The sequence below is a fragment of the Phodopus roborovskii genome, unplaced genomic scaffold, assembly GCF_943737965.1.
Source record: "Phodopus roborovskii unplaced genomic scaffold, PHOROB, whole genome shotgun sequence".
NCBI lineage: Eukaryota > Metazoa > Chordata > Mammalia > Rodentia > Cricetidae > Phodopus > Phodopus roborovskii.
Window position 1 is genome coordinate 33,262,290 of NW_026126567.1, and position 26,638 is coordinate 33,288,927.

The 26,638-nt window shown below is 45.7% G+C and overlaps 1 protein-coding gene across 1 annotated transcript in view; it reads right to left on the reverse strand.

Moving 5' to 3' along the window:
* Wdfy4 (WDFY family member 4) overlaps nt 1-26,172 on the reverse strand; it is a 232,615-nt gene extending 206,443 nt beyond the window's left edge. Inside the window, 2 exon segments of the mRNA XM_051202497.1 lie at nt 7,739-7,988; nt 26,087-26,172. Of these exon segments, the coding sequence (XP_051058454.1) occupies nt 7,739-7,972 (234 nt within the window). The 5' untranslated portion in view covers nt 7,973-7,988; nt 26,087-26,172.
* Between the last annotated feature and the right edge of the window lie 466 nt (nt 26,173-26,638).

Sequence of the window (26,638 nt, forward strand, 5' to 3'; positions counted from 1 at the left end):
TGCTATTTGGGGGCAGGGGTGTAGAACCTTAGGGACACGGCCTTGCTGGAGGAAGTACATTGAGTGGGGAGAGCTTTGAGGGTTCATAGTCTCACCCCACTTCCTGCACACTCTTTCTGCTTTCCTGTGTGCACAGAAAGGAAGGTGCTGAAATAGGCAGGCGCAGTGACCGGAACAAGAAGCTGAGCGATGCGGTCTCATCCGCACGCACGCTGTGTCCAACAGTTGTCAACAGTTCTGTTCCAGCGAAGCTCTAGAGCGCTGCCAGATCTCCTTCTATTTACAATCCTTTGTCAGTTAGGTCAACGTTTGTAGAATAGAAAATTTAAAATACAAAACCAAACATTCAGACCCCGTGCACCATTTAGCTGAAAACGTAGCACATGAATCCTCAACACCTAGTATATAAGAAATGAAGCACAGATCCTGTGGACACACTGTAGAGACCATTCTTGCAAATGTATGTGGACAGCATGTGTGTAGCTGAGCCATCATTGCTGAGATTGTCACAGCAGTTACTATGCCTGCCTGATGCCCTGCCTCCCCTGACATGATGATTGGTCTCTATCCCCTGGGAACCTTAAACCAACATAAACCCTCCTATAAGCTGCTTTCCGTCATGGTATTTTGTCACAGGAACAGAAAAGTAACTGAAACACTTGCCACATGCACACCACAGGCTCTGTGAGAGCACACTGTAACTGATAGGATTGTCCTATACATACCACTGGCTTCTCTACAGCCCGCCTTCCAGAGCATCCTTATCACCTTCATCTAAGGAATGAAATGTCGTTTGTCTCAAGTTCAGTCTTTGGACTGGGTAGTGAAGAAGACTGTTTTCTGCTTCTTACACTGCAAACTCAGCAGTAAATTGAAAGGGACCCACACCTTAGAGCCCCCCAGTTACCCTCCTAGACATGTTCCCTAGAGAAATGTTGGAGCTGAACAAGAAATACTTCTGTTGCCCTATGTGTGATTGGGGAGAATTGGAGAAAACCCTTACTACATACAATAAGATGATGGGTGAATAAGTTGTGGAATTCTTATGTAATAGGATACAAAAAGCACTGAAAACATAAGGCTGAATGTGTTGGCATGGATAAACACCATAAACAGAATGTTGTAAGAACCAATTATACAAGTTCATCATGGAAGGCATCTACAAAATCTTATGGTGGCAACGAAAACTATGCTGTCAGTCTTTATTGTCTAAGACTGACAGATGTTTGTGTGTCTAGTAACAACCACACAGGGAATGGTACACACACTCCACATTTAATAAGTGGTTTATGTTTGTAAGAATGGTCTCTACAGTGTGTCCACGGGATTTGTGTTTCATTTCTTAAATACTAAATGACTAGGATTCATGTGTTACATTTTTAGCTAAATGTTGCATAGGTTATGAATTTTTGGTTTTGTATTTTAAATGTTCTGTTCTATAAATGTTGGCCTAACTGACAAAGGATTGTAAATAGAAGGAGATATGATAGCACTTTAGAACTTCGATTGCTGATAACAGTTGGACACAGTATGTCTTCAACAAATGCTTGACAAACAGAAAAAGTGATTTCAATGTCCGCTATGCACACTAACGATGGCCAAACACATAATATAATATGATGGTCTTATTTCCACTAATCTTCACACTGTCCTTTGAGGCTGGCACTACTTTTAGGGTCACTTGCAGAAGTGGAATGGGATGGTTAGTTTTAAATGTCAACTTGCCACAACATTGAATTACCTGAGAAGAAAGCCTGAGTGAGAAATTTTCTAATCAGGTTTGCCTGTGGGGATTTGTTTTGGGTGTTAATTGATACAGGAAGACTCGGCACATTGTGGGTAGCAGTAGTCTTGGACCTTGGAAGATAAGATGACGTTAAGTGCAAACAGGCAGACAGTTTTGACAATAGATGTGATCTGACTAAATTGTTTGAGTCCATGCCTTGCCTTCCCCTTAGTGATGGACAATACTCTGGAATTATGGACCAAATACACCCTTTTCTCCCCTGTGATGCTTTTGGTCAGGGCATTTTATCATAGCAACAGAAATACTGAGAGTGAGAGAGGGATTAAGCGAAAGAATCCGTTAAGATGCAGCCTCAAGAGTTCAGTTGTTTCAACCAGGCATGGTGGTGGTACATACCTGTGGTTCCAGCACAAGTTCAAGGCTAGCCTGGGCTATATAATAAGACTGTCTCAAAAAAGAGGAGGGGGGAGGAAAATGCAAGAGAAGGAGGAGGAGAAAGAGGAAGAGTTGAATTATTTCACACATAGGGAACCCAGCCGAGTAGCCTTTTTTTTTCATATGTGTGAACAGGGCACCTACCACCTGCAAAGGCGGAGTCACTCAGACACACACTCTCTAGATGGAAAATAGTCCTTTGGGCTTGGAATGAGGTGGAATCTTTCCTCAGGACCACGAACTCTGTTGTGCAAACTTTCATATAAACTCCTTACCTCCTCCCTGTACTCCCAAGCCCTTCAAAGACCAATTTTCAGGCCGTTGATTCTAGAGCATGGATATTGTCTTGGGAGCCGTGGGACTCCTGGAGGCACGGGACAATAAAGCAAATAGGGCCACTGTGATTTGAGCAGTAATTGTACTCAGAGCTGGGGCTCCCCGGGCACAGCTGCTTCCTGGGACTGTGATGGGCGCTTTCTCCCGGCTGCTTTAACTCTTTCGGGCCACCAGGGTGCCATTTGATGCACAGAGCCAATCAGTCACTGAATGGTACCGTGGAGACTCCAAAGAGTTAAAGTAGCTTCCAAAAGGCCCTAATTTTTTCCCAAACTGGGACTTGCATGCTGAGAGAATATTGCTCAATATTTAAAAAGAAAAACAAACAGCTTTTATTTACTAACATTATCTAAGCTGCACCATCATGCCTCATGGCCGTTCCTTCTCTTCCCCTGTAAGAAAGAAGATGGCATTATGATCTCCAAAGCAAAACAAACAAAGACAAAAGCTCATGAGATGGGAGAAAACCCCAGCTTCCCAGGACAAAACAACAAAAAATTTGGTTGGGTTTCCTGCCCGAGCATGGTATTATTATTACTGTTCTTTAGTCTGGGAGGTTTGCCTTTCAGTTTCAGCTATTCCCAAGGCTTTATGTGAGGCTTTCTGCTTAGTGTGGCACCGTGAACAACCTCCTTTATAAATCAGAAACAAAAGTGAGGTGGTACAGGGAAGCTTCTGCTAAAACAACAAAACTCAGTTCCCCCAAGGTGAGAGTAGCCATGGTCCATCTCTACTGCAAGGTAGTGCAGACTCAGGAGCCAGCTAGCAGACGTTGACTATCTGTGTGCCCTCTGGAAATCACACTGGAAAGTCATTGTTGGTTAGCCCCTCCCATTAGATACAGTGTTGCTTATCTTTCTTCAGTTACCTGTGGATTTACTTTTCAAATGACCATATTCAATGAAACAAACTCCATTAGATCAGTAGTTAGCTTTAAGAGTGGACATAGCTCACCCTCTCTCTCTCTCTCTCTCTCTCTCACACACACACACACATGCACACATGCACACACGTGCGCACCCACGTGTGCACGCACAGAGAGGAGGAAATAAATGAGAGGCAGAACCAGCACATTCCTGTGCACATGGCTCTTTTCTCAGGACTGTCTGACCTTCCCACTACTTGGTAGCAACATGTTGCAAATGAGTGACTATCCCAGAATTCCAAGTAACAAGAAGTAGCCACTTGAGATTCCTGAGCCCTGAGCCCTGAGCCCTGAGCCCTGTGCCTAGAAATGTTTTTCTTTCCTATTCCTTTAGCTAAGTCACCAAAACCCACCTAGATTCAAGAAGATTGTGGTAAATGCAGAGTTTACCGGCCCCAGCACAATACAAGCTCCCAAACCCAGCTCAGGATCACTGAAGAGGGGCCAGAAAGAAAGTAAGAGCCAGAGGATCAGGGAGTTTGCCGTGAGATGGTGTCTTCTAAGACTGTCGAAAGCTATACTTCTGAAGTTTCACCAACATGACTCACCAAGTATGAGATGAACAAGGACGCAGCCATAGATACATTATGTGCACAGGGAGAAGTTCAAGAGGTCTATAACCAAGAGGTCTGTAGGTATGTACTCCTATGCAAAGCACCACAGGCAACTAAGGAATGCTGAGACCAAGAAAATTAGTCTTCACCAGGGATCCCACACCAATTGGTTATGCAATACCAAATGGTCACCCCTGCAAACATATACGTAGAGGTAATATTATAGAGACTGAGAAGGTGTTTATATTTTATTTGGAAATAAGTGTGTGTTTATATTTTGGGTGTTTTGTTTTGTTTTTTGAGACAGGGTTTCTCTGTATTGCTTTGGAGACTGTCCTGGGACTCGCTCTGTAACCAGGCTGGTCTCAAACTCACAGAGATCTGCCTGCCTCTGCCTCCCCAGTGCTGGGGTTAAGGTGTGCACCACTACTGCCCAGCAATGTGTGTTTATATTTTTTAAAGCGGTGCACCAAAGCATTTTCTGAAACAACAACCACAACAACAACAAAATGGTGTGTGTCTATGTGTAGTATGTGTGAGGGTGTGTAGTGTGTATGTTTGTGTCTGTGTGTGTGTGTCTGTGTGTGTGTGTCTGTGTTTGTGTGTAATGTGTGTGTAGTGTGTGTAGTGTGTGTGTGTGTAGTGTGTGTGCATGTAGTGTGTGTGCATGTAGTGTGTGTGTGTCTGTGTTTGTGTGTAATGTGTGTGTAGTGTGTGTGTGTGTAGTGTGTGTGCATGTAGTGTGTGTGTGTGTCTGTGTTTGTGTGTAATGTGTGTGTAGTGTGTGTGTGTAGTGTGTGTGCATGTAGTGTGTGTGCGTAGTGTGTGTGTGTGTGTGTCTGTGTTTGTGTGTAATGTGTGTGTAGTGTGTGTGTGTGTAGTGTGTGTGCATGTAGTGTGTGTGCGTAGTGTGTGTGTGTGTCTGTGTTTGTGTGTAATGTGTGTGTAGTGTGTGTGTGTAGTGTGTGTGCATGTAGTGTGTGTGCGTAGTGTGTGTGTGTGTCTGTGTTTGTGTGTAATGTGTGTGTAGTGTGTGTGTGTAGTGTGTGTGCATGTAGTATGTGTGCGTAGTGTGTGTGTGTGTCTGTGTTTGTGTGTAGTGTGTGTGTGTATAGTGTGTATGCATGTAGTGTGTGTGCATGTAGTGTGTGTGTAGTGTGTGGATGTGTCTGTGTGTTGTGTGAATGTGTATCTCTATATTGCATGTGTGTCTGTGTCTTGTGTGTGTGTGTGTGTGTAGTGTTGTAGGGGGGGTCTGTGTGAGGTGTGTTAAGTAACAATTAATGAAAAAGAGGCTATGGATTTAAAAGAGAGCATGGAAGGGCATATGGGAGAGTATGGAGGGAACAAACAATAGGGGAAATGATGTGATTATATTGTAGCCTCAAATATTGAAAGCAATAATTTTTTCAAAACGGAGTGTGAGCCCATTGCCAGAATCCCTATCTACCGCATCCATAGATCTCTCATTTCTCCAATGTCCCTCCCCAGTTTTATACACTGAGGGGTTTTACAATTACTCCTGCGCCCTCTCTGCCTTGCTTCCTGTTTTTCTCAAAGCACAAATTCTAAGAATAGTCTTCAGCAACGAGACCTACAGCATCGGCTCTCCTGATAGTATGCTATCACAGAGGGTCTTTGCGTGACCTGCACTGCCTCTCATCTGGAGCAAACGCAGCCAAAGGCTCATGCCTGTGCATTCATGCCTCCCAGAGCGTGCTTCTTTTTTTCCAGCATGAGACCCTGTGATGTTCTCATGATTCAAAGCCCACAGTTGCACGCACAAAGAACAGCAATCCTGACAACTTTGCCCTCTGTTTTGCAGAAGCCACAGGCCCTACGTTGCTTCCTATGTGACGCAATGACACCTCTTCCCTGCCTGCCACACCCTGGAGTCAGCTGCCCAAACATCATGTGTTCAGGGAGTGACAATCATTTTGTCACCAAAGGAAAAGTAAAACTCCAGCCAGGCAAAGTCATTACATGGTAAGTCATTATGAGGCAGGGAAAGGGAAAGTAGATAGGTCCCATTCTACAAACTCAAGCACTAAGCAATTGAGCACCGTGCTTAGTGATGTTGATGTAAGTTCAGTTCTGCTCCCAGATAACAGCTGGATAACCTTGGACAGGTTTCTCAACACCTGCAGATTTCCTCACTTACAGAGCCGTCCTAAGTTTAGGTCCCGTCCATCAGAGGTTGCAGTGAGAACCTGTAAACACCTCACCCAGCACCAGGCAGAGTAGTGCTGAGTGTTGTCTAGGTCTCATGCATGACAGCGTCTGTTCAGCTGACACCACAACACTGCTCTGAAGGTCTTACCTCTGCCCCCTTGGGGCTCACTGTGCTTTAGATGCCAGCATCAGCTGCTCACCTATCATGCCCAGGAGCTGGGACTCACTGCCAAAGTCCAGCATAGAGAGAAAGGATCATACAGGACACACCCAGCCCTGGAAAAACAAGGTCTTAAATCTAGAATCTACTTTCAGCTGACCACATACTAATTTGCACATAAAGTTGAAATACCCTAAGTCAAGCCATGGTAAGTCATGAGCATCTTTGTATAGTTTGGGGAGTGCTAGTCGAAGACAAAACAAGGTGATGCTAAAAAGGAGGCTAGAGCATAGCCCTGGGGAGGTGACCCTAGATCAGTATTGAGCCTCTGTTGACTTTGGCCTGGTTGAGAGCATTTCTTCCTCTGCACAGGGGACCTGACCCCCGACCACAGGGAAGAGCCTGTGGCCCTAGAGGTGACTCAGCCCTCGGCTCAGGCCCTGTCAGAATTCTGTACCCTTCAGATTCCCCTGGGCCTTCCTGTTACCAAAATGGTAACTAAAATTTTGCATGGGTTAGTAGTGGCTCTTCTGCCATTCTCAAGGGTAGCCATGCTAAAGCATGTGTGACTGTGAACCTTCACTGAAGACTTATCACCACAAGGCTCACCCTTTCTATGTCAGTCTGATTGACAAAGAAGCTGCTCCGGTTGGGTGTGACCCCACACACACCTCAGGAAATATTCCTTTCCAAGCAGGAACAACTCAAACTCATGTATATTGCCTTCATTCAAAGGACATTCTAGATCACCTTATTTTTCGCTGGACCCAAAATGAAAAGCCAACTTTAGACATTCCAGCCTCATCAACCAAAATCATCCAGGGCTTTTTATATACACTGAGAGTTTCAACTGTTCAGTTGTTGGTATTCTTATATCTACCAAATATTTTTCAAAATAATTGGAGAAATAATTTCCATATTGCTTATAAGCCATGGTGTTTATGGTAATTCATGACAGCTCATGAGCAAACTCAGACAAGCCTGTCTTCTCCGAACTCACCAGAGAGCACTTGTGTTGATATTCAAACCACCGATTTCACTTCTAGCCATCTCTCAAGTGTCCTCAAAGCCTATGGTGTGGGAGAGCTGCAGGCCCCCAAGTTAACAATGGCATGTATTTTCAGATAACTTGGAATGAGACCTCCACACAATCTCACCAGAAACAAAAGGTAACTAGCTGAAACACACAGTTTACTAAATACTCAAGTTGAGATCACTGGACAATGGGCATATCAAAGCTTTATAAAGCATCCCACAAATAGCCATATACATAGAAATAAACCCCACAAATAGCCAAATACATAGAAATACACCTCACAAGTGGCCAAATACATAGAAATACACCCCACAAGTGGCCAAATACATATTTGTGTGACAAATAAAAATAAAATAAAATTTGTGGTTCTGACCTTTAAGAACAGGGGGAGAAGGCTGAGCAGGTTCTTCCGACGTTCTTCAGGGTTCTTGTGTGTCAGCTGCTGGTATTCCAGAAATTTCTTTTCAAGCATGTCCCAGAGGACAGTGGGGCCAGGACACTGCTCTTCTAGTGGGAAATCGGGCTTCAGAGCAGGGGACTGGTTTTCATTTTGGAAACCGGGGTCCTCAGGCCTGTCCTCGGCCTTTGAAAGATCCTCAGCCTCCATCTTCAGCGAAGCAGATCTGAATCCAGAACAAACAACTGAAAATGAAAAGTCCTGCTATCTCACTTCCTGATGACTGATTGGAAAAGAGGTCCAACAGTACTCAGTTCAGCTTCCAGAAAAGTCAGTACCTGAAACCTACTAAAATGCAGAAGGATTGTCCAAATGTTTCAGGTTTAGATATGACTAACACACACATAATTAACAATACCACATGTGTCAGGCCCAGACTCTCATATAGTGACACTGAATTGTAATGTGAAAAATAAAAGACCCAGATATTGGGGTTCAAGCCTCAAATTGAAGATCAGAGAAAAGCAGCCACGCCACTAACTCTTACCTCTGCCTCAGGCTTGAAAGGGCTGATCCTGTCTCCACCAGCTCTCACCAAGCCTCTGACTGCTGCCTCTCCTCAGCATGGCTGGAGAATCAATGACTTCCTATCCTCAATGTGGCTGGAGAATGAATGCCAGCTCTGAGACCCTTTCCAGTCTTAAATGCCTCTCATGAGTCCTGGGCTTGTGATCCCAAGTGCTGAGATCATCTTTGTGTGAGCTGTTTCTCTTTAAGACTGGATATATTTTGTGTATCTCAGTGTGGCCTTGAACTAACAGAGGTCCGTCTACCTCTGCCTTCCAAGTGGTAGGAATAAAGGTGTATACCACCACCACCCGGCTTCTATAGCTAACTAGTGTGACTGGCTTTGCTATTTTGATCTCCAGTGGCTTTAATAAATCACATGTAATATGTCATCAAACTGAATGGGCATTATGATGCTCTCTACAGATACCTAAGGAGACCCACATGGCCATATACATCAGATTGATATGCTAAAGCCTAAACACTACTTCAAGCTGGTCCTCCTCTAAGAGACTGCAGAAATAAAGGGGACATACAAATGCTTGAGCAGCTTCTGTCTGTAAAGGCACCAGATGCTTAAAAGCAAATGTCTTGGAGGCTGGGGACATAGCTCACAGGTTAAGATCACTTGCTGCTTTTGCATGGGATCCAGGTTTGGTTCCCAGCACCCACATGGTGGCTCACAACCATTTGTAATCCCCAGTTGTAAACGCCATCTTTTGCCCTCTGTGGGCACCAGGCACACATATGGTGCACATACTACATACATGCAGGCAAAATGCTCATGCACATAAAATAAGATAAATAAATCTTTTGAAAACAAGTTTTAAGTATTAGGTGTCTTAAAAATTGTTAGCTATCTGTGTGGCTAGGGAATTTTCCGGCACTGAACCCTCCTCCCAGACCTTTATCAAAAATCAGTTTTTCACAATCAGTCTATCTATAAACACTACCTTTGGGCTGGAGAGATGGCTCAGTGGTTAAGAACACTGACTGCTCTTCCAGAGGACCCAGGTTCAATTCCCAGCATCCACATGGCAGCTCACAACTGTTGTAACTCAAGCTTCAGGGAACCTGGTACTCTTGCACTAATGTGCATAAAATAAAATCAAATAAATTATTTAAAAACAAACAAAGCCTACCTTCATGGACTTTACAAAGAGCTCCAATGTCTGCATTTAGCTGACTTTGTTCCTCAGGGAATTTATGTATCCTTTGTCACGCATGTGGGATTGAGTCACCACAAAACAGTTGTCATCATCACCAGAATAGCTCTCACCAAATTGTGCTGTGCTTAAATATGCCTAAAATAGCTGCTGGGGCTCAAACTCCAGAAGTATAAACTAACTGAGTCATTTGGAACCATACTGTCTTCGTGGCTCCCTAGGATCACCCCTCTGCTGGCTGCGGCAGCTGAAGCCCGTTACTTATTTAATGATGCCACCCACTTAGGCCAGCTATTCACCATTGCAATCTTCCCTTCTAAACGATAAGCCATAATGCTTCCCTAACTTCCTAAAATGAAATAGCCAGCTCTAAAAGTCGGTACATTTTCTAAGCTCTTGATCATGTTTTCCGTGAGCTTTCTCCCACCCACTGAGCACAGCGGATACTACATGGCTCGGACAATCCCAGTTATTTTATTAGCATACATCCACTTGACAAAATCATGAATTTCCCCATGATATTTTTGCACATGTACATAGCACACTTTGATCTTGTTTACCCTAATTACCTCCTCTTGTGTCTGATCCTCCAAATACCATTTAGTTCAAGTCCTGCTGATTTTACAAGAACAACAGGCACAAAGCAAACACCTCCCTGTAGCCTCTGGCTGTGTGTGTGATACAATGTGAGAAGTCATCTGTCCAGTCCGCTCCTTCAGAGCCCCCCATAGCTACTATTCTGCAGCCAGATTCCAGGATATTCTTGCCTTTTCTTCCTTGTAGGGGTCTCGGGTGGTTTCCGTGGCCTTGCTCCCAAGAGCACATATCTGTGGAGCACTGGGTGTAAGCATGAAGGTGCCTAATGAGGTGTTCTTGACTAAGTACATGAAAGAACACACGAGCCAATGAAGTCATCAGTCTCAATGTTGACTGTGCAATACACATGCATACGCACACACTCCTGTGTCCCTCTTTAGAACATGTCCTTTGTCCTCACTCTAAGATTTCCATATGCTTTCCCCAAACACTGAGGGACATGCTGTGCCAGTGAAACTGTTATCTCTAGGGAGCGGGGCCATATCCAGATGGAGCCACAGTCCTGCTAAGTATGGGCACTGTGCTATGAATCAGACATGCTTTGACCACACTCATGGGCTCCACAGCCAGCCTGCTCTGTAGAAGGCTACAACTGAGAGCTACACAGCACCGCATCTCAGAAATAAGCGGCAGAGAGACAAGGCATCAGGTTGAAAAGTAATGTGTGTGCCTAATGTATGTGACGGTTGCACACCTTTAGTTCCAGTCCTCAGGATGCAGAGGCAGGAGGATCTCTGTGAGCATGATCCAGGGCAACCAAGGCTACAGTGAGACCTTGTCTAACGACAAAGAATGCAGGATGTGGGGTTTGACAAGGACCAGACGTGGCCTGTCCCCGCAGGGTGGGGAAGCCAGGTTTGCTGAACTGAAACACGTGACTCACCTTCTCAGAAACACACCGAGATGCTTGAGAAACAGAAATTTCTAACAAATACGGATCCATGGAATTAGCTTTCTGACTCAGATGTGTAGCTGGGGCCACAGCCCTCTGCCTCCTGGCTGGCACCTGTGTGTGCTACAGTTCTGTTTGTCATGGGAAGGAAAACCAGGGAGGAGCTGGAGAGGTTGGTCCAGGTAACGACCATCAAGAAAAAAGAGCTGAACTGGACGGTGGTTGATGAATATGGGAGGCAGAGGCAGGCAGATCTCTGTGAGTTTGAGACCAACCTGGTCTACAAGCACTAGTTCCAGGACCGGCTTCAGAGCTACACAGAGAAACCCTGTCTCAAAAAAAAAAAAAAAAAAAAAAAAAAAAAACTAAAACTAAGTAAATGATAGTAAAATAAATAAACAAATAAAAGAAGAAGAAACAGCTATAATGGCCCCTACTGAGATACAAGCACCATAGGCATGCTCCCACATGGTTCCTGCCTAGAGAGAAAAGGACCCTGCTGGGTGAGGTGAGGGCCACTTGAGGAGTCTCTAGAGAAAGAGCCAGAACAAGGCATTTACCCCACACCACTAGACACATTAGATTCAATGACTACGTTTGTTTAATTTCAGAGTGTGTGTGTGTGTGAACCACGAGTGTAGTGTGTAACAAATTCAGTACTTAAAGAGGTAATGAGCTCAGGTAATATTTTTAAAACAAAACACTTGCATTTCCTGCCTCTTTTCCCCAAGCTGCCATCTTGAAAGGACACATCTAGGGTCTAAGAAGCCCCCTGAGATGCCTGAGGGCCCATCCTAGCATCCACACCAAAGTCAGAGCTGCAGTGCATGTGTGTAACCTGGTGCTGGGAAGATGGAAACAAGCTGGTCTCTGGAGCTCACTGGGTAGCCAGAACACTCAACCAATGATCTTGGCTTTCAATGAGAGATCCAGTCTCAAAACACACAGTGGAGAGTAGTCAAGAAAGACACCCAGTGTGCATACACACCCACAGCAACACACACATACACCAGAGAGAGAGAGGGAGGGAGGGAGGGAGGGAGGGAGGGAGGGAGGGAGGGAGGGAGGAAGGGAGGGAGGGAGGGAGGGAGATACTGTTGCCATTCCTGAATTTCTGTTACAGGCAGATAGAACTCTCAGGCTGTATGATGTGACTTACCAGCCTTTGACACTATGATTCCAGAAGGTGCTTCAGGAAAATTAGTTTGTACTGTAGACTCTATAGCAAGAAGGCATGTGCAGCAACCTCAAGGGTTGGCTGTAGGGAACCCTGGGCCTCACTCCACAACAAAGGCAAGACTGGAGATGAAAAGTTGATTCCACGAAATGGAAGGTAAAGTCTTCTCCCCACTTTCGTGTCTGTGTCTGCGACTCTGTTTCCAGTTTGGAAGCTCCCAGAACAGGTGCTTGCCACCTGTGTCACAGGTCTCACCCAGAGCTAGGGACACAGCTAGACCACAGAATAGAAGAATAATTGTCCATGTGTGTCTGCTTCCCTTTCTGTGAGATATCCACACCCAGCCTGTGTCAGTGGATTTGCATGTGCCGATGGATTTAATTTCCTAAAATACAGAATGCCCTCCCCTTACTTTCTATAAAGATGAGGATACATTAAGCAGAATCCCTAGGTGTCTCCACACAGCCCGTTTCTTCACATAAGAGATATAAAATCTCTTATGGTCTGAGAAGTCAGAAACATTTGCCACATTCATGGTGGGCATTGAATCAAAGGGGTAATGGGAAATCAGTTATTGATGATGAATGACTAGATCTGAGCAGAGCAGACTCCTCTAAAATAGAACGAGCACACAAGTGGATCCGACAATGCGAGAGGACTGGCTTGGAGGCCATGAGAATGGCGGAGTAGGCAAGAGCCTCTGAATTCCTGTAGAATGTGGTCTAGGGCCCAAGGCAGCAAGCATGTGCTATCTGCAGCCTGAACTGTCTGCTAGGAGTTTCCTCTAGGCCTCCTCTCCTGCTTCCTGCCCCATGGCAGACCCTGCTGTGTTGACCAAACATCAGCTCCTGAATCCAGTATGTGCTCGCTGTCCTAAAAACACCCTTTCCTCTTGCCCACAGCCTTCAGACAGCACTACTGGCCACCACACAGCTCCTGCCCACCCCCCCCCATTCCGCACTGTGATATTTGATTATTCTTTAGGGTCCAGCCCCAAAGCAAGGTAAATTGTCCCCATTCCATGCAAGATCCTGGTTCTCTCCTACATCACTTCCTCTTAGCTTGGCCACTGGGTCTGTCAGTCCCAGCAAGGAGCTGGTCCGGACAGATGCCACAAGGTCCTGTACAAGTGAGCCTGAGTGTTTACCAAGACAGGGCTGGAGGTAAGGACTCACTATCCTGAAGAAAACAAGTAGCTCCCAGGATTGGAGTTCTGTCCCCGAGACTGTGAACCTATGTCAGGGGACACATCCAGAGCAGACAGGAGAGATGGCCTAACTGAAGAGCAGGAAAGGGGAGCAAGGCACGAGGATCCCCAGGGGCGCTGCACAAGGGCTCTGGATGTTCAGACCCTCCCGGTGGAACCGGGCAAAGACCAGGCCACAATCAGATGTGACCACTTAGTTGACCCCATCAAACCCTTTGGTGCTTCCCCACACCCCTACAATGAACCAAGCGTTCCTACTTCCTACCCAAGGCAAGCACCACATGTACCTTAGGAATACAATAGCAGAGCCAGGGCTCTACCATCTGCTCCACAGGCTCAGGAGAGGGAGGTAGCTCAGGCTGTTCCCAAAAGCCTTGGGATTTCCCCAAAGACTAACTGGGCCACACTTGCCAGGAACCAGGCAGGTCTGCAAAAAGTCTAAACACTGAGGACTTCCTTGTTTTAATTCCAGGCCACGATGCACACTCAAGGCCAGCATGCACACCTCTGTGGATTTTGCAACACCAACTGAACACAGGAACTCTCCGTGCCCTGCAAAAGGGGCTGCTTTTGTTTTTGGTTATGTGTACCAACTTCCACATTGCAAAACAGGCTGAGGAGTGCTTCCCCTGGCTGAAACCTTGAAGCTAAGCTATGGTGGATGCTAGGAACAGCTCAATGACGGAGGTTCAGTTCCAACTATAACCCTCTCTGACATGTGGCTCAGCCTCACTGAGACTTAGAAAGTGTTGCCTCAGAAGACATTGTCACACATAGATGAACATCTTCCAGAAGAGTAGCCAGTGTTCTCTAAACACAGAAAATCTACTAGTCGTAGATCATTATTCCCATATGGGCTGTGCAAGACTGAGAATTCCAGACTTCAGAGGGGAAGTGATAGACCTGAAAGCAAACTGCCAAAAAGTGTCAGGACCAAGGGCAAACCTGTGTCTCCAGGCTGTAGCTCTCCATCTGCCACCAGGCTGGCTTAGCGCAGTTGTCCACAGTGGAAAGAATATGACTGGGACCTCCTTGGATACTCTTGCCAGCTGCATTGCAGGGATTTCCAGGCTAAACTTGCAGAGTTGTTACAAAATGCTGTTGACCCCAGATAACACCACAGTCAACCAGGCTCTGAGCAGGAACCCCACCTTCTCCAGTGGCACCAGCATATCCAGCACAGGTCAGTGCCTTGCAGCCTAAGTCGATGGACTAAACTCTACTTGCCAGGCTCTGTATGGCGGGTTATTTCTATTGGTCATAGAAAGAGAACAATCCTCTAAATCCACACCCAGGACCTCAATGCTCACTGTCAGTGAAGCCAAAGAAACAGCTAATAGATGCTTAGCAAAGAGGTACCTCCCTGAGGACATGCTGAGACCTGAGGCCCAGCCTGTGGAGCATCTGGGGACCTGGAAAAGCTGCTCTAATGCCATGATGAGCACTGTAAGATCGGGGTGAGCATCTGAGGACAGGTTCTGTTTCTCAGGAGAAGCAATAGCAGAGGAAGGCAGGATTTGAAAGGGCCATGCATGTGACAGGGCTCAGAACACCTTGCTGACAGGCCCTGGTCCCGTAAAACTCCTGTGGGGTGATCCCAGCAAAGAATGAGATGGCTATCTTACGGTAGCCTTCTACTGGCTTCTGCTGGCTGCTGCTGGCTCCCATTGACTTCTGCAGATCCAGGCCCATTCTCCAATTGCTCACAGCCTCAGGAACAAGAGTCAGGGAAAGTGATGCTCGTGTACAAAGCCTGAAGTACCATGGGAGGAGAGCTATCTGTCAAGGATGGTGTGGAGTTGAGACAGCAGGAGACAGAAGAGGGACTGCAGAATCAGGCAGAAGTAAGCCATACTGAAGTGTCGGGGAAATTGAAAGTATATGGGGGACTGAATTCAGTGGTCCCATAGGCTCATGTATCTGAAAGTTCTCACTGGTGGTGGAACTGTTTGGGAAGCATTTTTGAGGTGCTACCTTGTGTGTCACTGCAGGTGGGCTTTGAGGTTTCAAAAGCCTACCCACTCCATTCCCAGTAATCTCTCTCCCTCTCTTCTCTCCTCCTCCCTCCCTATCTCTCTTCCTGTCTCTCTCCCTCTCCCTTCCCCCCTCCCTCCCCTTTTTCCTTCCCCAGGCCCTCTGCAAGCTCTAAGCTACTGTCTCAGTACCATGCCTTCCTGTCTGCTGCAATGCTGTCCACCGTGATCATCATGGACTACTCCCCCTCTAAAACTGTAAGTAAGCCCCCAATTAAATGTTTTCTTCTACAAGGGTCATGGTGTCTCTTTGCAGCATTAGAATAGTGACTAAGGCAGCATGAGAGAGGTTGAGCTGGTGTATGGCTGCTACTGTGCAACTGGAAGGGCAGAGGGTAAATGTAGGGCAGAAAGCATGGGCAGGTCACACAGATCTCTAGACTTGGCTATCCCCATGCCATGTGCCACCCTCTGGGAGAAGCAAAATTCCAATACCTCTGATGTCACTGGTTCAGGTTAGGAAGATCTGTGACCTTTTTGGATTGTTTGGGTTGTTGTACAACCATTCTGCTAGCTAATTCAATATCTCATATAATGTGTTCAGAATATGGGGGGGAGGCAACTAAATTGTGAAACATGCCTGGAAGTCGCATGCTTGGCCTTTTAAGAATTGGGTACCTCTCAGGGCTGGAAAGATGGCTCAGCGGTTAAGAGCACTGGCTGCTCTTCCAGAGGTCCTGGATTCAATTCCCAGCACCCTCCTGCCAGCTCATGATTGTCTGTAACTCCAGTTTCAAAAGATCTGACACCCTCATGCAGAGAAGCATACAGGCAAAACATCAATATGCATACAGCAAAAACAAATCTTTAAAAAGACGAAAGAACAGAGTACCGCTCAGTTCTCAGAGATCACGAAACACTGCAAAATGAGGGCCAAAGCACCTTGGGAATCATCAACCACATCACAAAACACCAGCCAAACCCTCCGTCACTGGGAGGTCCCGCTTTCATGGTGTAAGAGAATACTTCTCTTTTGCACCATGTGAATCTGGGCCCAAGGACGCTGCTTTTTGGAAAGCTTCATTCTTTGACCCCCCCCCCCCCGTGACTCAGTTTCCCGCCTGCATCCCCGGATGCTTGAACCGATGTTCCCTAAGGAGCTGTTTGCCCATGCAGATCTACTTTACAGACAAGCCCACTGCTGTTCACCCACTCCAGCCTTCTCCTCTGAGAGCTGCATGCTTGTTTAAACAGAATGAGTTTCCCACGAGAACTTCTTAATGTGCTAGAAATATTTCTTAAGCCAGATCTGACTTTTCTATGTGTCCAGGAGGTGTGATAGTGAGGCGCAAGAGAAACGGAAAGTGCCAAGGGACCCAACAATGATTCACAAGCGGGCGAAAGGCTGGCTGGGTGTCTCTAGGCAGCTGGGGGCAGATGCTACACTGCCCATCACTGCTTCACAACCCTTCCTCCACCTTGCCATGGCAAGCCTGGCTGCCTACAGCCTCGCACTGCACCATACACTGTCAGACTTAGACACGTAGATCCATCATATTACTGGTCTTTCTTTCAAATACAAATATGGCCCCCATATCCTCCAGGAACAGTCCCAAGCTCCAAGCCTAAGGCAGTATTGACCCACTGTTCTTCCTCACCCAGTTTCCCACTGCGCCCAATGGGATCTGTCCAAAGTGACTTTTCACGCCCATCCTTCACGGCTATCTTACTCAGCCAGCGCCTTCCTCTGGGAAGCAGAGGCTTCACATATCCAAATTGCACAGCCTTCCAGACTGTTCATAGCAGTCCCTTAGACAACAGAAATAAGCCAAGCTGCCCGTGATACCAGAAACTCTCTCAACTTCTTCCCTATCCTACTTCTCATGACTCATGAGCAGAATTTCTTTCCAGAGCTCGTATTTCCTCCAGTAGGTTTCTATCAATTATGAAATGTCTCGATGATTTCATTAACATTTGGGGAATGAGTCACATTAAGCCCATCAAAAAAACCAACCTATCCAGGCATGTTAAGTTTTGTGAGCAAGGACATATTTCTTGGTAGGAAAGCCCTGTTTGAGACAGGCGATTGGCATAGCCTTCTTGCCAGGAACAAAGCACAGCCATCCTGAAGGGTGCAGATCTCCCATCTCCTATGTCAAGCACTGCTTTGGTACTCAGCTAGAGTAATTGTCACAGCCCCATGGGACTGTGAAAGGAACAGCCCCTACATCTGGATGGCAGGGAGTGGCTCTGAGGTCCCTACTCCACCCACTACCCTTGATTGAAGAACATCTTCCACATGCAGGTTGAGATTCTCCTCACCAGTGCTACCCAGACCCAGGTGGCCCTTCCCACTTCCTTCGGAGCTGCTGCTTGGGCACAGATGCCCAATGACTCCCCATCACCACCTCTGAACTCCCCCCACCGAACTCCCACCCCTGCCTGAGAGGAAGCAAGTGCCCAGCCAGGCCTCACTCCCAAGCATCCCTGGCTGGAGTAGTCAAAGGCTGTACATCCTCTTTTAAAAGGCAATGTATTCTCAAGGCAGAGACACAGGGGACAGGGCTACAAAACCTCTGATCCAGTCTTGGTGCATTAACCTCGCCTGCTGCACCTGGGGCCTCTCTCCTAGATTCTATTTATAGTCCCAGGGAGCCAGGGGCAGAGGTGTGGGCTCTCTTTGACATAGTGACAGGAGTAGACATTATTGATGCTACACATTTCAGCTGGCCTCCAGCACATGGTTTCCTCTTTTTTTTCCCGTGTGTATATACTCTTATTCATTGTTGACTGAATATCTCAATGGTTTTGCAGATATATTTTAATATATTTAGTATTAATTCTTTGAGAATTTCATGCAATGTATTTTTATTATGTTCACATCCCATCTCACTGCAATTTCCTGTCCTTTTATTTTTTTTTTATAACCCTTTCAGTCCAATTTATGTTGCCCATATACTCCTCGGTGCTAGACTGCCCACTGGAGAGTGTGACAGATTTTCCAGGAGCCATGCACTTAAAGAAAACTGGTTCTCCCTCCTCCTGGAACCATCAGCTGTCCATAGCTACTTAGGGGTCAGAGCTTATGGGCATCAAACACACACGCCCTGGACCACAATGTTGGCTGGCTCCATCTTGTGCGTGCACCTACAGCTACTGTGAATTCATGATCTCAGTGGTCCTGTTGGGTTCAGAGTACACCGTTTCTCTCTGGTCCTATTGGATCTCTGACGCTTACAGTCTCTCTGCCCCCTGCCCTCTCCTGTAATGATCCTGAGCCTTGGGGAGTGGAGTATGTGACACAGCTGTCCCATTTATAGCTCTGTTCTTTGATCAGTTGTGATGTTCTGCATTAACCACCATCCACTGTACGAAGAACTTTCTCTAATGAGATTTTAAAATTCACATGGAAGTACAAAAGATCTCAAATATCCCAAACAATCCTAAGCAGTGAAAATGCTGCCGGATAAACCCTAAATACTATGTTATTCTACAAAACAATGGTAACATCACAAAAACAGGCACAAAGAATTCACAAGAATGGAGTAGAGGACACACACACACACACACACAGATACCAGTAGCTATGCTATGGAATTGAACAAAGAGTTTGCAGGCAAAATACAAATGGCTAAGAAATATTTTTAAAAGCTCACCACCCTTAACCATCCACCGTGGAAATATAAATTTAAAACTACTTTGAGGTTTCATCTTACCCCAGTCAGAACAGCTAAGATCAAGAAAGCAAAAACAACAAGTGCTGGCCAAGGTGTGGGGGAAGGGGACACACATTCACTATCGATGACGATACAAACCGGTGCGACCATCCTGAAAATCGGTGTGGAAGTCCCCCAAAAAACTAGAATAGACCTACCACCACGTGCAGCATCTGTGCAGCTCCTGGGCACACAGGCAAGACTATTTCCTGCCAAAGAGGCACGGGCTCATCCATGTTCGTCACTGCTCTGTTCACAACAGCCAGGACCTAGAGGTCCATCCACTGGTGACTATAATGAAAATGCTGTGCCTATGTACAATAAAGCTTTATTCGGATGTAATGAACAACAAAACTCTGAAATCTGCAGATAAACGGTTGAGCTGGAGAACATTACACTAAGGGTCACCCAGACCCAGAAAGACAAACGTCATTTAGTCTCACTCACATGAGGAGCTTAGTGATAAAGCCTTAGATTCCTGCATTTACTGTGAAGCACTCAGGGGACCCGGCAAACTAGACGGAGTGAAGAAAGGAACATCTTCAGGGAAGGCCACAGTATAGCACTGAGGGTCTGAGGAGGGGAGATGAACAGTGAAGAGGGGTTTACATGGAGGGAGGGGGAAGTAGAGGGCAGAAGACGGGGTGGGGAGGCATAACTAACCGTGAGGACGTTTTTTATATATATTAAAACTGATAATATGTTGTTTAGGCATTTTTAATTTAAAAAATTAGTCAGTGTGTACTTAGAAAGCTTTCTAATTATGCTGAGATAGGAAACGTGATAAAAATGTATTTTGCATGCTCTGTTCCCTTCTGGCACACTGTGTAATTGTGTAACTGCCCACATTATATTACAAACGTATGGTATGCTAATGTTTTTCTTGAATTATCAGACTCCATCACGCTCTTTCTTTACCTGAGTTGCCTCCCCCCACGGCCCAGTGTCTGGATGTTCAGAGTGTCGCGGTCACTGGTGTGAGGGCTGCTGGCAGAGAGACCCTTGTCACAGTGACCTTGCTCCCTTCACATCATGGCAGACTGTGAATTTTTCATTGTAAGTAGGTCATTTTAATCATTTGACCAAAGAGAAGAGATGTGCCACAGTTCTGCCGTGTACAGAGGACATGGTGACTGTCCTCTGGAAGGCCTTGGACCCTTGAGTGGTGGCACTGCCCAGTGCAAAGTGTGAAGTATGAGAAGGGCCAAATCCCAGCTCAGTCACTGTCTGAGGGCAAAAGGCTTTGTGGCTCTGAACCTCTGTAGAATGGGGTGAAGCCGGGTTTAGACAAACTGTCCCCACACCTGGTCACTGTGGCTCTAACTCCATTCTCCTGAGCGCCAATACTTCATTCTCCTTAGAATTAAGTGGCGTTAGCAGCTTTTCGCTCCTCTGGCTTCTCGTCCTTGTGAATCACCTTCCTCATGGAAGCCCAGAACAAGAATTACCCTGGCTCAGACAGGTGCTATGCACTACAAATACAAAGCCGACCTTGAGCCCAAGCTAGGTGTGTAATATATATTTTCTGGTAGCCGCTATTAAAAAAAAAACTAAAAACAAATAGATTAAATTCATTTTAAAATGTTCCCAGTTAAATTCAGTTGCAGAAAGGGAGGGTTGATGAGCAATGGGGTCAAGACCAGACTGGAGAAACCCCACAGAAACTGCTGACCTGAACAAGGGGGAACTCATGGACTCGAGTCTGATAGCTGGGAAACCAGCATAGGACAGACCAAGTCCCCCTGAATGTGGGTGTTGGTTAGGAGGCCTGGGCAATCTATGAGGCCTCTGGTAGTACAGTATTTATCCCTAGTATACGAATGGACTTTGGGAGCCCATTCCACATAGAGGGATACTCTCTCAGCCTAGACATATGGGGGAGGGCCTAGGCCCTGCTCCCAATGATCTGACAGACTTTGAAGATCTCCCATGGAAGGCCTCACCTTCCCTGGGGAGCAGAAAGGGGATGGGATGGGGGTGGCAGAGGGGACAGGGGAGGAGAGGGTGAGAGAACTGGGATTGACATGTGAAACAAACTTGCTTCAAATTTAAATTTAAAAAAATTAAAAAAAAAAAATGTTTCCCAGTTGGCTCCCTGCATCTTCAAGTTCTACATCTGGAACAGAAGATATTACAGCAAATTTGCATCTGTAAATAGGCATGTATAGACTTTCTTGTCATCACTCCCTATCAGTATAATAACTGTTTACATATTGTTTGCATTGCATTAGGTATTTTAAGTATTTTTAAACCATTCAAAGTATATGAGAGGTGTGAATGGGTTGTATGCAAATATTGTGGCATTTTATGCAAATGATTTCAGCATCCTTGGGTTTTGGTGCAATCGATAGATCCCAGAACCTTGCAGATTCTCGGTTTTAGTGTCTCATGTCCAAAATAGTTCCATTTTGTTATTTACCAATATTTTTAATTGTTACTGAAACACTTCACATTTTAATATTAATTCATAATATCCTTGAACTTTGGTATGCACTTTGAATTTACAGTGCATCTCAATTTGGACTGACCAAGTTTCGAATACATCTCTGTATTTGATAGGACAGACCTAGACTTTGACATGCCAGGCCTTAACCTGTGCAGGTGCTTCAGATGGGACCAGCAGCCAAAGGCTTAGGAATACTGTCTGGAAACAGCATTCCATCTGGACATCCATGGTTTGAAACACTTGCAGGAAAATAACAAGAGCAAAGGCGCCATCGTAAGTAAAATGAGAGAGGGCCTCACCATGGTATAGCCAATGCACTCTGGAAGCTCATTCCTCCTCCATCCACAGTTCTCCAAGCTGCCTGTTCACTGGATTCTAACGAGGTTTGGGGAGGGAGGGTGTCTGTCTCCACCTTCATGTCCCTGAACCACCACATCCCAAATCTGTATCTATGCCCTTGGCCCAGCTCTGCACATGACAACCCCAGATACCCTGACACTATGGACTTCTCTTCCATTTGCCTTTTCTGCTACAGTCCATACTTAGAATGTGTTCAAACCCCACTCTCAAAACAGTGTCAAGAATCTAACCAACTCCCACTATCTCTCCTCTTATCTTTTTTGCGGCAAGCCACCGTCACCCCGGCTCACTTTGGCACAAGCTCCAAAGCCTCACTCTTTCCTTTTCTTCTTCTTCTTTATTAACTTTTTCCTTCTGCATTAATTTTTTCATTTATTTTGCGTCGTGACTGCTTTCTTCCAGTCCCCCCCCACCTCTCCTCAGCGCCCCTCCCCATCCACTCCTTCTGGGTTTCTGTGCAGAAAGGGGCAGGCCTCCCACGGGAGTCAACAAAGCATGGCCTATCAAGTTGAGGTAATACTAAGATCCTCCCTTTCTCTTTCCTTTGCTTCCCACAATCTCTTCTCCAGATAAGAACCAAAGCAACCCTGTTACAACTTGCCAAGGCTCTTCAACAACAGAACAAAACTTCTTGCTTAATAACCTTGAGATGGTATAAAGTAAAAACCACTTAGGAGTCAATCTAGGCAAAACACACACTGCTTTTAAGAGAAAAAGGTGTCAGTTTTACTGGAATATTTTTAAGTATCTACTTAAGTAGAGAGACAAACCGTGTTCGAGAGCTGTGAGTTATCTTCATAAAGACAATACTTCCCCCCTGAATTCTGTTTTCATTCAAGCATGAACATTGCTTTTCTGTTGAGCTCAATAAGCTGATTCTAAAATTTACGTGAATGAGAAAAGTACTAAAAAATAAAAAATAAAAATGGCAAGATTTTTTCCAGATATGAGGGTTTATAATAAACCTTCAGTAAATAATGTTGCTCAGTATTGGGAATGATAGACAAATTGACAAAACAGCCATAAACAGAGCCATGCATGAACGGTGACCTACCTCACTGCAGAGCTGTGGCCTTTATAATGAATGTAACCAAGACCCTTGGCTAGCCACATGGGGAAGCCAGTGATCATTTACAAACGACTGGAACATAGAAATGGGAGAATCTGGGGTAGAGAAGGGGAAATGGGAATCTCAGGATGTGGACATGGGGCAGGTTCACAATGGACTTGAGTGAAAGCATCAACTGATACATTGACAATGCTATCCAAACTGAGGGCTCAGGGAAAACCATGGGAGAGGGGAGATTGTAAGAGCCAGAGGCCCAGGATGCCTGTGCTAATTAGTTTCCCCTGGGCATGACAGGGAACACACATACATGAATCTCAACAATACAGTTGCCTGAACAAGACCAGAATGATGGTGACATCAGTTGACATGCCAACATAGACAGGGAAAATTCCATGTTGTTCCATCCCTACAAGAAGAGCCGTAGTGTAGTGGTCGATGGCTCTGAGAGAGAGAGAACCGTTTCCTCCAGGGACGAGCTCACTCATAGGATGTCCAATCCCAAGTGATCAGCCCTGGACACATGTACATTATAGGTAACATTAAATGGACTATGCAGGTTATATACACCTGTGTACATATTTACACACACACACACACACACACACACACACACACACACACACATATATATATATATATGCAGCAATAATAAAGAAGGGGTCATAGATTTGGGAAAGTGAGACACAGAAGGGGTTTGATGGGAAGGTAAGAATGATGTAAATATGACACTCACAAAAATCTCAAAAAATAAAGTTGAAGAACAATAAAAAAAAAAAAAGTATCTTAACTCCCACTTCACACTGAACTGAACAGCTGATTTCCAAGTAGATAAAGGACTAAAAAATGAAAGGCTATGGTATTGTTAAATGTTGGTGAAAATGTGGACCAAAAGCAGTTCTGCCACATTGCTGCTGGTGAGATGTTCCACACTGCAGATCTACAGGCACCACACCTTTGGATCCAGCCATACATGGGGCGAACACATGTAGGTAACATGCAGATACTATACCAATTTGTAGAATGGCCTTGGGCATCTGCAGATCTGAGTTGGGTGGGGAACCTTTGAAACAGTCTTCAGAGTGCACACTGAGGCTGTGTTTACCTGTGACCCATGCCATCTCTAGAATATACAATTTAGAGCAATTCTTACACATACTCTAGCATAATATACAAGAATAACCACAGCAGCACTGATTTTAATAGAAAAAAAACTAGAAATATCTCATGTGCCTGTGAGCAGAATCCCAGAGAACTATGTTCATGTGGTAGAATGCTACATGGAATTCGATATTAACAAATTAAAGGGATGTGCAGCAATATAAATTTCAAAACCAGCTTTGAGGCAAGTAAGCAAGTCTTCAATAATATTTCATTCAGGTTGGAGAGATGGCTCAGAGGGTAAAAATGTCTGCTATGTAAACACATTGACCCGAGTTCAGTTTCCTAGCTCCCACATAAAGGCTGGTACAGCACACAGATCTGTACTTGTGGATCTGGGAGGCAGAAATAGGCAGATCTCCTGGGCTTGCTGAATGGCCAATCTATTCAAAAGGGCATCTCTGGGTTCAGAGACCTTGTCTCAAACATTAAGATGGAGAGCAGTAAAGAGAGACATGTGATATCAAAGTCTACCCACCATATGAGCATGCACAGGGAAGTGTGCCTGCACACACATGCACATATAAATTATACTTCAGGCTAATAACGTTCAAGAATGCATAAAGCGAAACCACATATTGTCTTGGTTACTTTTCTGTTGCTGTGATAAAACACCTTGACCAAGACAACTTATAAAAGAAAGCAGCTAATTCGGGGCTTACGGTTCCAGAGGGTGAGAGTCCATGATGCCAGAGCAGAAGAATGGTGGCAGGAATACCTGACAGGTTAAGGTCATCTTAAGATGCAATCAGCAGGCAGAGACAGACACACACACTAGAAACAGACTGAGACTTTAGGAACCTTAAAGAAGCCCCCTGTAATTCACCTTCTCCAACAAGGTCACACCTCCTAATCCTTCCCAAGCAGTTCCACCAACTGGAACAGAGTATTAAAATATATGAGCCTAAGAAAGGCATTCTCATTCAAACACCACACATTACTAAACAATTCAGAGAGTGGGGGAAAGCAGAGATAAAGGGAAAGGAACAGTGGAAACCAAACTGGGACAACAGCTGTCTCTGAAGAGAAAAAGGATGGATGCACAAAGCCCCCCCCAAAAGCGATGCTCTTTAATAACAAAACACAGGTGTCAGCACATGGGATCTAGTTATTTTCTTAACCCTCTGCTCTCTGTACTTTGTCTAAGTCGTTCCTCTATCTACTCAATGTTGAAAATGCTCCTGGGGTGGGGAATGGTTCAGCTGTTAGGGGCACTGGCTGCTCTTCTAGAGGACTAGGATTCAGTCCTCAAAACTCACATGGTAGCTAGTGCACAAGCATCTGTAACTCCAGCCCCAAGGTATCTAACGCCCCCTTCTGACGTCTGTGGGTACTGCTTGCAGGTGGTCCACAGACATGCATGCAGTCTAAACAAAACAGTAAAATATTTTTTTTTTAAGAAATAAAGAAAAGAAAATTCTTCCAGGCCTGTAGGAGTTCATATTAGACACCCTGGATGGACAGACAGGAAGATCTTCCCACATTTGAGCCCACACCTACCTCACTGATTAGTCCCCAGCATGCCCCTCACCCCATGGCCTCCAGGCCTCCTTCCCGAAGGCTTTTAAGAGCAATTCTCAGAAACCACAGGGCAGGCTGGGTTCCTTCAGTCTCCTTTCAGCAGACATGTGCCCTCCCTGTCCTTCCTGTACACTGACCTCCAACCTACTTCATGTGACTGCATAGGACACCACAGGCCCCTGTCCCTTAATTGTCCCTTTATCAGTTTTGGGTGTTCACTGAACAATTAAATGGATGGACATGCAGACGATTACACTAAAATTTAATCATTCCCAGAAAAGATAGTACACAATGCCCTAGTTATCGCTTCAGAGAGACTGGGACAAAGGATACACTTCCAGTTCTAGAAGGCTGGATTTAGGAGAAGAGAACAATCCTCAGTGAACCAGTGTTCCTGTTTATGCAGAAATGCTGGCATTCAAAGGTTGGATGTGACAGTTCAGGTAGGAAATGAGGCCTAAAGATGTCTACTTACCAGATCCTGGGGCAGGCAAGAGTGGGGCTAGCTAAGGACATACTAGGTCTGCCCAGCTGTCCTGGAGGCCAGTGTGGATGTCACCCTTCAGAAGCTACAGAGGAACAGAGGGGGAGTGTGTCAGCCAGTGTCCCCTCTCTATGACATGTGGCACAGGTCTGACCTAGTTTCCCCGTGCAAGGCTCGAAGTCCTCAGCAGAGCCCAAAGAACAGATGTAACCTGTGGCCAGAGAGTACAGAATGAGCAGGTCCTGGTCGGCAAGTGGTAAAACCTGTGACACAGGCACTGATCGCAGGGCCTTCCCTGGCCACTCACTTCCTGCCACTCAGCCCTCCTTCTCCCTACCACCCCAGACTCAGACTAGGTACCCACGGTCACAGTTGGCTATGCAGAAGCCAGTGGGTATCCTACCACACAACAAACAGCCCCCACTAGGCTGACCTGTCTCGTCCAAGTGCAGAAAGACGTACCTGGACGCGAGGCATTCAAAGGCTGCTGATGTCACAGGGTGTGGGTGATTCTATCCCCCGCCTCCAATGCCTCAGCTCAGG